Source organism: Phyllostomus discolor, chromosome 10 (genome assembly GCF_004126475.2).
Source record: "Phyllostomus discolor isolate MPI-MPIP mPhyDis1 chromosome 10, mPhyDis1.pri.v3, whole genome shotgun sequence".
Lineage (NCBI taxonomy): Eukaryota > Metazoa > Chordata > Mammalia > Chiroptera > Phyllostomidae > Phyllostomus > Phyllostomus discolor.
The window spans coordinates 16,664,027-16,676,598 of NC_040912.2; the positions used below are offsets into that span (position 1 = coordinate 16,664,027).

At 38.2% G+C, this 12,572-nt stretch overlaps 1 protein-coding gene across 3 annotated transcripts in view; it reads right to left on the reverse strand.

Moving 5' to 3' along the window:
- ITGB8 (integrin subunit beta 8) overlaps positions 1–12,572 on the reverse strand; it is a 79,263-nt gene that overhangs the window by 17,516 nt on the left and 49,175 nt on the right. For all 3 annotated transcript variants that reach the window (XM_036010529.1, XM_036010528.1, XM_028525424.2), the window contains 2 exons: positions 5,135–5,230; positions 2,901–2,990 (listed from right to left, as the gene is read on the reverse strand). In XM_036010529.1, the coding sequence (XP_035866422.1) occupies positions 2,901–2,990; positions 5,135–5,230 (186 nt within the window). The remainder of the gene's footprint in view (positions 1–2,900; positions 2,991–5,134; positions 5,231–12,572) is intronic.

The following is a 12,572-nucleotide window of genomic DNA, read 5'->3' on the forward strand; positions in this document are numbered from 1 at the left end:
TATAATTTTATTAACCAATGTCACCCCATTAAATTCAATAATCAAGAAAGAAAGAATATTCTAGCTATATTAAATATGTACTGTAGATCTGCATGTATTTCATTTCATAAAACTATGAATCTACCACATGTAAATGCCCTTAATATATACTTGTAAACAAAGGAAGGGTAAAGATGACAAGTGTACCTAAGGAAAGAGAGTGAATGGCAGGGTATGAAGGAAAAATTTCCAATGTCTAATTTTTTACCTGAGTAATTTTTCTTCTTCAATTGTATCATCAGTAAAGAGATATGTGCTAATTAATAATTTATCATGGAATTATGGTAATAAATCTTGAAAACAAGATGCTTCCTCAACTTAGTAAATTTTATTTGGATTAGGTAAGACTGTGTCAGCCACATTTTTATCTCCCAGAGAACTCATACATTGTAATCACCTAATTGAATGATTTTGGCAAACCCACAGAGACTTCTAATGGTATACAAATAGTGTCGATATGGTGATGGTTTGACAGATCAGAAGGAAATTCCTAATATTCTGAGTGTTCTCAGCCTGGCCTTCTAAAATTTTGCTCTTTGAAAACCTTGAGCTAGTTATACTAATGTGTTTCAAGAAGGGTGTGAAGACAAATAACTAAAATGTTCCTCAGTTTTGGAATTTAGAAGTTAAGCTCCAGACACAAGCTTAAGTTTCTCTTTTAAGATCTAAAAGGTACAGTGGCAGAATCTATTTTTTTATAATGTATTATTCTTTTTCATTCAATGTAATTTATTTTTCCTTTCTCAATTTCAGCTAAATTACTATTGCTACTAGAGTTATTATTTTTATATGATTTTAATTCTAATGGCTGTCTTGGTGTAAATGCTAAAAAGTAAAATGTAATTGCATTCACCATGTGCTAAAATCTTAAAAAGGAAGTGCAAAAAATGAAAAGTTAAAATGAAAATATTTTTCTCCTTTGTTTTTCATCAATGAATTGTGAATTGTTTCTTTTCGACTATAAGGACAAAGTGAAGTTTTGGAAGGATTTAAAAAATATAGACATATATAAAATAATAACAGAATCCCAACTTAAGGAGATTAGTTAGCCAGAGTAAGTTTTTGTTGGATATACCAGTATTTTTCCATTGTTTAAGGTTAATTGGGACTGAAATTAGCTAAGGCATTACACACCTACTGGGCAAATAAGGAACACAAAATCAAATGCAGCTGTTTTCCTTTTCCTTGGTGCAGTCTTGTATACAGTCACAGTTGTCAATTTCTAGTCTTTGGGGTAATAAATGGGTTCATACTACAAAAACTAGAGTGGCTTCTAATACTGGGGGCTCCTTCCTTATTTCAATTATTCCTGGGAACAAACTGTGGATGGGAATGTTATACACGCAGTTGGTTTTCGTTGATAAGAAGCTCCCCCAGTCCTCAAGTTCCTTTGTAACAGTGAGAAAGAAATATAATTAAAGATGCAACGTATTTTCAGACATAGAACAACTTTTTGGCCAGAAAAAAAAAAAGAACCTCACAAGATTTGTTTTCCTTTTTTAAAAAATCTCACAAGATTAGCTCAAAGGGAATAGTCCAAGAACATGTATGAATGACCCATGGACATGGACCCCCAGGTGGGGAGTGACTGGAAGTGGGGATGGGCTGGGTGGAGGAGGGCAAAGGGGGAAAAATTGGGACAACTGTAATAGAATAACAATAACACTTTTACAAAAGTATATATAAAAGACAAAAAAAAAGGAAGTTTAAACAAGTCCTTCATTTTCTGTCCTCTGACTGCTTTCGGCCCGTCCTCGTTGTGCCCGAGCTGAAGGCGGATGTTGCGTGGAGACACTGCGAAGAGAAGCCTGAGGTTTCTCCCAGCGCTTGCGCTACTGCTTCCCCGTTCGACTCCACTGTGTCGGAGAGGGAATCAGAGAAGTCTGGGGAGTGAGACTGTATTAATGCCCCATAAATTCAGGGTCGAATAAAGCACATCTTTGGAGAGGATGTAAAATATAAAATCCCAAACAGGTGGTATCACCTGGTCCTGGCATTAAGGAAGATCTGGGTTCTGTTCCTGCTTCTTCTGCTTGTTAGTTGTTTCACCTTTGGTTCATGTGCTTAGCTTCTTTGGGGTTCTACAAATACACAATGGGAATACTATCGCCTGCCTTATGGGTCAGTTGTGCAGATTAAATGAGGTCGCATATGGAAAGTAACTGGCTCTTAGTGGAATTAAAGTAACAGTCACTATTGTCACAACACCCTAACAGAGAATTCTTTCCAGGGACGGCCTAGGTTGAAAGATCAGACGTTTCTTTAAACCGTGGCATTTGACACCCACTCTTCACAGACTGAGGACAGCATATAACTATCAATAAAATAATATATCTCTTAAGATGATTCTTTTAATAAACTTAGTTTTATAAAACTGCTAAAATAACTGATTGAATATTCAAGCGATTCATCCAGGAAACCCCAACAGAGTCCTCTTAGTAACCTCTGCATCCAAGGTAGATCATTTTACCTGACAGATTGCTGCTTGAAACAGCAGTATGATTTCTTATTTATCTTGGTGACATAGGAAATCGTGAAATTTCTTGGCCATAAGGTATATTCTATAGCTGTGATTTGGTGACTCATGGAATATTTGATGTGGAAGGAGATTTAGATTGCCTGTAGCCCCCTCCCAGGCTTACTGTCAGTGAGACGCGGTGAGGCACAGTGGGCTGAAATGGCCTTTCCCCAAGGCCCCATGGTTAGTGAGTGGGAGGGCTGAATTAGGTTCTTCAGCCCGGATGTTATGTTCTTTCCACCACTCTTTCAAGACAATAGGGCACTGGTTTGTACCTTGCCATAGAAATTGGGGTTAAAAGAATTTTTATTCTAAAAATTATGTGAAATATATTTGCACATACCTGATAGGCTTCTACTACCAAATTATTGAGGTTTGCAGCCTTTGATTCTATTTCACCAGCAATGGTGCCAGGCAAGAGGGGTAAAAGGTCCTAAAAAGACATACCAATAACATTTAATGACAATCGTATGCTATGGTTCAGCAATCAACAAACAGTAAAAATTCTTGTAGTTATCAGTGGAAGGTGACATGAATCAGAAAAGATTAGAGAAAAGAGAAATGTATGCAACCAAGTAGGGCAGCTAAAACAGGTACACCTGAAATGGTAGTGTGTATGTGTATGTGCAAGAGAGTGTGTGCATTGCACAAATGACATGCTGCCCCCCCAAACCTAGTCAAAGCACAGACCGGCATTTCCCAGAGTATCTTCCATGGAACATAGTCTCCATAGGTTTTAAATATGAAAGGATTCTAAGGGAAGATAAGTTTGCCAAGTTCTATGCATGGTTTCTTCCACTTAGTGACTCAAAATGTACACTTGCAAATTAAAGGTTCAGAGAAGTCCTGGAATTTAGAAACAATGTAGCATTATTTAGTGCAGCACTTCTCAACATTTCTTTAATTACAAAACTGTTTTCTTATGTAACAGCAAATATAAACTGTAGAATGACTGTTCTGTGGAACAAACTTGATCACATGTTGGCTCAGACTGGAGAAAAAAATCAGTCACAAGTGGAAGCTTCATGGAGCAACTGTTCTTGAGGGATGTTCTTGATTATTGAATAATGATGGAGAAGACTCCAGGTATTCCTAGTGAGAAAAAGCATTAGTGGAGGCTTAAAGGTTTATGTTAGATGAAAGGAAAATAGAGAAGAAACCAGTCTGGGTAGTTGTAAAGGATGTGTAACTGACATGAAATCAGATGATGAGGTCTCGAAATCCACTTATGCACTCATTTTTATCATTCACAAGCATCGTTAAGTTCCTGCTGTGTGCCAGCTGACACTTAGATACTAACCGCTTGGTATCTCAGGTAATAGGGAAAATGTATCTCTTACTGATTTTTTAAAACCTTTGTTAGGCACCTATTCGGACCACTTTGGAGATGCTAAATCACTAGACCACTTATTTTCCATTTTTATGGATCCCACTGGTACATAAATGACAATTTCAAAAAAACAATGTATAGCGAAGTAATAGAAAGAATGTGTAGACTCTAACGAGAGGGGTACCCAGCAAGCATTTGATGGCTGGGGAAGGTTGTCAGGGACTGTTTCCTGGAGGTGACACATGAGCTATGCCTTGTAGGATGTGTAAGAGTTAGCCAGGTAATGAGGGAGGAGGGAGAAGGGCTTCCAGGCATGGTGGGTACTTGGCCATAAACATTGGCACGAAGGAGAGAAAGGGTTTGGTGAGTGGTGTGCACAGGATCAGGAGCAGGGCTGGAGGGACAAGTGTGAGGCAGAGGGCAGTAGGGGATGAGTCCAGAGAAGCAAGCAGGGACCAGGTGGTCCCTTAGGCCACATTAAAGACTTGATCCTCTACGTCAGAGGGGACTCTGGGAACATTTGACTTGAGGGAGCACTCTGCCCACACTTAAGATTTCAACAGATCATCCTGCCTTGCAGCCAGGGGGATGATGGATTTGGGAGATATGTTAAGAAGCTGTTACAACTCAGATGAAGGCGCCTGATAAAAATGTCTCTGGGCGGCTAAAGTAGGCGACTATAAGAATCCACGCAGGACCAGAGCAGAGCTTGTCAGGTGCTCAGAACCTGTTGATTCTTACTGTGCACACAGCTCAACTAATAATAAGCCTGCCTGGTTTTATGGTTTACCAGGCAGTGAAATTCTCCTTTTAAAACAGAGCAGGGAGAAACTGATAGAGCCAATAACACCATCAAGAAATACTAAAATAGTGGTCAAAGAGGCAAAAGCAACAAAAGCAGCACAAGGAATATAGTAGGTAACATTGTAGTAAGTATGTACAGTGCCAGATAGGTAATAGTCTTATCGCGGTGATCGCTTTGTGAGGTACATTCAAGTCCTTTCCATTATTTTCACAGTACTACACTGAGTTTTAGTGCCCACACTTGGCTCTAGGTCCTATGGATAGAATTTATACATAAATGCTCACTCGAGACACTGCACAGTATATGTTAGCTAATATAGCATTCAGCTTCGAACATACGAAGTACAATAACTCTAGAATTCTTACTTGGGATTTTAAGAAGTATTTTCATTTCAACTACCAAGGCAAACATTTTAATTTTTGCATTTTGGGAATGCACATACCTTGTACCAATGAAACTGTTTTCCTTGAACTGCAAAGATGACATTAATGTTGTTGTCTATTAACTTCTCCGAGAGTTGGCCTAGTGAGGGATGTTCCTGTGAATGGGTGATGAAATAAGGAAAGAGTGAAATTGAGTAGCTCGATCCCACACATACGCAAACACTTCTTACATGGGAAACCATATGACTCTCATAAAAATCTGTTTTGTTGTTGGGAAGGGTTATGGTTTTACTAGAGACATTAAACTTCTTTAAAAAATAAGATCAACATTAATGCATTAAGGAGTTTTCATAGATAGAAGCTCCATGACAACATATATCTCAGAAAAATGAAAAGTGCTGAAGTCAACATACTACAGAGTGTTCAGCACCCCTTTAGGTTCACGTGGGGATCAAAGTGATGGAGAGATAATTTAGTATTCAGAAACAGACTCATTTGAGATAATCAAATTCTGCGGCAAAATTCATTAAAAAGTGTTGAAAGGCAAGTATGTGCGCACGCACACACACACACACACACACACACACACATTTGATATATAACACGATATAGTATGAACTCTGTTTAAAACCAGAAAACCCTGTACTCAAATCCCAGGTTGTCACTTTCTAATAAAAATTCTACCTCGGGCCCATCCTCTCTAACACATGAATGGTATCTGCTTTCCATGATTGCCGGCAAAATGAAGAAGGTAACATTAGTACGTGAACCATTTAGTGCAGTTTCAGGGTAGGTGCCCAAAACTGATATCAATGATCATGATGTTTACTCCCCTCAGCTTACACAAGGTGCAGATTATAGATTTCTCAAGTTACTACCATCTGCTGAACTTTTTCGTCATATAGATGTATATTTTTTTTAAATCTGTTTTACTTTGATAAATAAAGCTTACATAGAGCCAACTGTGTCATTCTTTGTAGTAGTGAAAAAGCTTGGGATGAGTAGAAGGAGAATAAAATTTAGTAAGTATGAGAAATCTGACAACTTGGAAATTGCTGTATCTAACGTTATATAGTTAGATACTATACTTGATATTTTTTCTTTCTACAGATGCTCTTCTAGGAAAAAGTAATAATCTCGTTTGACAACTTCATACTAGATACCTCTCCAAGGGGTGATGTCGAACTTTACCTGCACTGGTTGCCACCTGTCCCTTGGTGCCTGGTCACATTAGCCAAAGGGCATACTGAGCCTAATTAGTATCACGTGATTCACGTTCAAATTACGCTGTAGTTTTTACTCCCCTTTCTCCTCCAATGCTAATTGTTTTCTTAAGGGAAATTTCGCTAAACCATCTTGTCTGACATTTCTGAATTTTAGCAAATATGTGGACTTATTAAAGAGCTAATCTCATTAGTTTTGGTTATAGCCTAAGTTCTGTGACCCAGATATTAAATTTATATACAAGATATAAAAGATAGTCTTGTGCTTAAAGATATTATCACTAACATGAGCAAGTGCTATGATCTGAATGTGTCCCCTCTCCCCAAATTTATATGTTGAAACCCTAACCCCCAAGGTGATGGTATTAGGAGGTAGGCACTGGGGAGATGATTAAGTCATTAAGGAGGAGACTTCATGAATGGATTGGTTCCCTTACACAAGAGGACCAGTGGAAGAAGCTCCCTCCCCCATCCACAAGTGAGGTTACAGCTAGAATGTGTCATCTGTGAAACAGAAAGTAGGCCCTCACCAGAGCCTGAATCTGCCAGTGCCTTGTTCTTGAACTACCCAACTTCCAGAACTGTGAGAAATAAATGTCTGTTGTTTATAAGACACCCAGTTTATGGGGTTTTTTGTTGTTGTTGTTATAGCAGCCCAAATGGACTCAGAAAATAACCATAACAAATATGCTTTTATTTTTATATAATCTATAATTGCTGTGGTATAAGCAAATCAAATTTTTGTGGCCTGCATTTAAATATGATATGAAACCAATTTATGAAGAAGGTTTAAAAATATTACCACATGGGTTTCCATAAGAAACATTTTGCCCAGAGTAATTCTTAAAATATAATTTTAAAGTAATAGAAAAATAATCCCCCAAGTATGAGTTCTACCAGATAAATCCTTATTCCTCGTTCCTAACAATATATATACTCTTAAAATAGATTTATGACAGTTTGCATGAAGCTGGGAAGTTAAAGAGAACAAGGAAGGGTACATCTAGCTGTATCTGAAGTATTTTTTAATGGCAACAACTACTTTTCATATATTGGTGCTTGTACAAAAAATAATCACAATTTGCCAAGTATTCCCTCTTGTTAATTTTTCAAACCATTCATATTGTAAGGGTAATTTAATCCATATGTTTTTAACCAGCTTATACTTAACTCACTTAAAATCAATATTTAAACAACAGTCCAAGATGTAAGCAGCGTTTGGAGCCTTCTTAATCTCTTTCCCCTTTCAAAAACAGGAAATCACATTGAACAAAAGTACACAAATTTTAAATCTAGAAAGTTCTAGTTCAGTCAGAAGCTCATTAAAAAAAAGGTCAGTGGATTTTTAAGCTTAAAAGAACACATTTTTTTTGAACCATAGAAAGACATCTGTTTTAGAGAAAATTCCAAGTACCTTGACGCAGATTTCTTAAAATTACAAATGTTTAACAGATGTTTAAATAAACCACGTTGACAGGAGAGCTGTGGATTAATGACCATTGTTGAAACCCCTTCCCCTTCCTCCCCTGAAGCACATTATCCTTTAAGCATTTTATCTTTTATGTCTTGTATCTCCCTAGCAGGAACACTCCCTCTCAGCCAGCTGTTCTCGTGACGTCACTGCTCCTCATCCCTGACTCCCCCTTTGTCTAACCCACTACATATTGTTTCTCTAAACTCTGAAGATAATTAATAGAGATAACAGGCATTCCAGGAAGAAGGGGAAGCAAAGCGCCAAGACAGCTGCTGTGTAATTAAGGGCAAAGGATTCCTTTCACATTTTTCTTCTTCACTAACACCTTCGCTGTGACTTGTGGGAAATAACTTAAAAATGTCCAAAGGGAAGAGGAGTTAAAGATTCACTGACAGCAATTTTGGTTAAAGAGATAACTGTGTAGAAATGTATGGGAGAATTTTAATAATGTGCATATGTAATGGCGAAAAAGAAATGTTTAGGATGTTAAGACCTCATAAAAGTAAGGATAAAAAAAGTAAGGCTCATAAAAGTATTTTGTAAAATAATATAGACTTTGTAGTACTGAATACCATAATATGCAAAAAAATCCCAGTGTATTCATTAAAGTATTCAGTTATCTGGATTATTTTTTTACAGGTCACTTTTTAGAGGAAAGAGACAAATAGCATGAAAGCAATCTTATAACAGATTTATTTAGAGTTGAAGGCTTTATGTGTTTTCAGCTTATGTTCTATGTACATGACTACACAGCAGTAATCTCTTGGATCAGGGTTTCTTATCAGTAACCCTATAGACATTTGAGAGTCAGGTATGCTGTGCTGTGGTGGGGCGGGGGGAGGCTGTCCAGTGTAGTGGGATATTTAGCAACATCCCTAGCCTCCGTATACTAGATTTCAGTTTCTCCCCCTTCTGCCCGTTGAAACAGCCAGAATGACTCTGGACACTGAAATGTCCTCTGGGGGGCAAAATCGCTCCAGCTGAGAACCATAGGAAGAGCAGGGGCTCCAAACACACACCACTTGGGACCTCAACTCCTGGCTCTGCAATTACTAGCTATGTAACACTGGCCAGCTGTCTCAATCCCTCTGTGATCCAGTTTCCATATGTACAAAATAGGTGCAAATACTAGTATTGACCTCTCAGGGTGCTGGTGGGGAGTAAATGCGTTAGCATGTGTAAAGGCTTTACTTACCAGTCTGTAATCACTAAGCTTAGATTAGTGGTGAGCAGGAGCTCATGTGCTGATGTCACACTGCTTGGCATTTACCATGGGCAATACTCCGCAGGGCTGTGTGACCGACCACACGCAAGTTCCTGCTCCCTTTAGTGTTTCTATTTTCTCACGTATGAAAGGGAGGTGATAGCAGCATCTACACCTCACTGGGCTGTTGGGTGGTATTACGTGAATGTAAGGGACAAGCACCATAGGCCTGCCTAATAAAAGACAGCTTTCAACAACAGACTTAATCTAATGCACTTGGAGGCCATTACTAAAGGCTAGAGGTTGGGCTCTTGCATATGCTTTATTTGACTTGCCCGACTTAGGTATTTACCCTTAGCACCTGGCCTCTGAAGTGTTTGAGCGTGTGCCTTCTGCCCAACACGGTATCAGTGGTAACCATGATATCCTAGTTACCGAAGGGACTGAGGGGCATGGACTGATCATTTCTGCAAGCTTTTCAATCAGTGGGAGTGGTCAGAAAAAGTTCTGTGCTAGCCCTGGCTGGCGTAGCTCAGTGGATTGAGTGCGGGCTGCAAACCAAAGCATCGCAGGTTCGATTCCCAGTCAGGGTACATGCCTGGGTTGCAGGTCACCGCCTCCAGCGACCGCACATTGATGTTTCTCTCTCTCTCTTTCTCCCTCCCTTCCCTCTCTAAAAATAAATAAATAAAATCTAAAAAAAATAACCTTTAAATTAAAAAAAGTTCTGTGTTTACATGTGAACTAAAACATATCATTTAATTGGAACATTCCATTTTGTAAATATTTTCATCAAATTTTGTTTTCATTGTGTCACTTTATTTAGCAAGCCATTATTTGTTCTCAGCAGCAGGGCCATTGTATCAATACAAGCAGTGCTAGTCTAAGCCTGGCCCAGGCGATTCTGGGTGCGACTTTTGCTTCGAATTAAAAAAAAAAAAAGAAACTAAATATTGTTTTCAAAAATCATTTCCTGGCTCTTTTGCTGCTACCATGAAAAGCATTCAAATTAGGTCTCACCTGAAGTTACTGAGGTCAGTATTGTTCACATGGCATTTACCATTTAAAACAGATCATTCACAGAGCAGCTGATACCAGGCATTGTGTTGGTTTTAAAAGTCATAACAGTGTTTTAAAAAACATGTACATATGGGCTTAAACATTTTTAGGTATGTTCTGCCTGGGTGACATTTCCTTTATTTTCCTGATTTTGCATGTTCCTAAAGCCCAAAACTGCCAACACTGTAAACTGATCTTATCTCTTTAATTAATTTTAAAAGTTATATTTTTAATGCAATGTTAAGCAGAGAAAAATAAGTAAAAATCAGGAAATAAGGTTAAAATTTTTATTATATGCTTTAGTTTGGCCAAATTAGAATTACTGTTAATATTATTCTGAGACCAAATATCTAGTAATACATCCCTCTTTTTCCCCTTAAAATGATTGTTTTGATTTAGGTGGCTTCTCTACTTGACTTTAAATAACTATTTTGTGCTGATAAGCCCTAGTCTATGACAGCAGGTAGCAGATCTGGGTTGTTCCAGATTTTCTTTTTTACGAGCTATAGGATTCAGTATTATGAGAAATTAGGAACACTGTATGAATTTGGGCTTAGGAAGTGCATCTTTTTTAAGTGTTTAAAACATTTAGGGAGAGTCTTCAGAGTTGAAAGTGCTTAAAATATTTTTTAAAATGACTTGCACTACAGCTCCTTTCAGTGTGACCACCTGCATTCACAGGTTTCCTGACCGGTGGCCGTACTGACTTGGTATTAAGACTGAGGCGTACGGAGCAAGCTAGAAGTCTGCAAATCAGGTACCCTGGGGAAGATATTTACCCCCCCCCCCCCCACTTTATTTATCGTGGATGGGTATGATGATGCCTAACAGGCCAAGCTGATATGGAGATCTAATGAGCTGAGGTATGTTGAGAGTCTGGCAGGTGACCTAGCTCAGGGTCAATGACAATAAATGGAGGCAGCCAGCACAGCGTCCGGTTGGAGCACATCAGTGGATTCTGGTGTTAGGGAGCTGAGGTGTAGGTCTCAACTCAGATATTTGCAGTAGCTCCGTGACCTTGCATAAAATTACCTGATGCCTCTAAGTTTCAGTTTCCTCAACTATAAAAGGTTGTGGTGAAGCCTGAAGAAGATAATATAAGCAATATGATTAGCATGGTGCCCAGCTCAAAATAACTGCTCAGTGAATTAGTAATTTTATTGGTAAAATAAAAATGTGTCTGGAACAAAGAAGCCCAGATGCAGAAAAAAAAAGAGACATTTAACATTTTCTGAAGTTGAAGAGGCTATTTCTTAGTCACAGAGCAAAATAATTGTCTTTTTACTAAAAGATTAAAATTGTATCTTTACACAGAATGCTGTCTGATATCAGCAGATATAGCAAAATATCAGAAATAGCCCAATCAGTAAAGAATAAAACAGAGATAGATATAATAACTTCATGAAAGGTCCCCTCCCCCCTCAGGTAGCAAAGTTATGGATTAAATTAGCAAAATAGCTTCTCAAGCTTTCTTTCTCATTTGCAGTCCTGGAAAAATCTAATATAATTCCAAGTAGTTGAGGTACATGGTAAAGAGGAAGCTTCCTAAATGACTTACTACAAACCAAGAGCATGTTAAACAAAGTTGCATGGAAAGTCAGAGGCATTGACATTTTTTACCCATAAGGAAGCAAAACTCTTGAGTAATGCCTAACATGCCTTCTGCAATTCAGCTTGAGTCCCCTAAGACGGTGATCAGTTCAGCAGCTACTCTGTCCAAATGAGAAGGAACAAAATAAACTTTATATGACAGGAGGGATGGAGAAACACTGACTAGAATATGATGAGGCACAGAGAAAAAGAAGAGGAAGTAGAGAAAGAAACCCCAAACCCAAGCAACTAAATACAATGGAGAAAAACGATGGTGCGATCTTGCCTGGGTGCACCTCTCCATCCAGGACTGAGAGTCATAGCAACATTTAAAAAACCCCACTAACAATCGTTCATCGTGTGACCTGTGCGCCTCTTCCAAATGCTCGTTCCTTAGCCCCCTTCTGTTGTGACTGGAGACCCTGGTGTTGTTCTTGGCCTCTGCCAAGGGTAGGGTGAATGATGGTGAGGACTCTGTGTGAGGCTGGGCTTTACCCTGGAGGTGGGGGGTGGGAAGACAGGGAGAAATGCCAGACCCTTAGTATTAATAACCTATCTTCTACACCACTAACTGTTTTTATACTAATATCTACCATTTTCAAAAGAATACCATATCTTAAACTGCCCTTATTATTGGATAAATTATAAAATTACATTACCACTCTAGTTTTTCATTCTAGCACTTGGGAGAAAAAGCTGTGGAAAATGTAATTTATTTAAGAGTATCATCATCATTTGCCATATAAAATACTGTAATAATGTGTAACTATAAAGTCCTTTAAATTATATCTTTTTTGTAATTTATGTAAGCCAAATTATGTGCTTTATTTCTTCTATAAGCAAGACTGCAACCAGAAAGAGCAAAAATTGTACTATTTCTTCTACTTTTGCCCTGAAACACTGTGGCAAAGTGGTTAAGAATACAGATTTTAATATTACAAGATTGA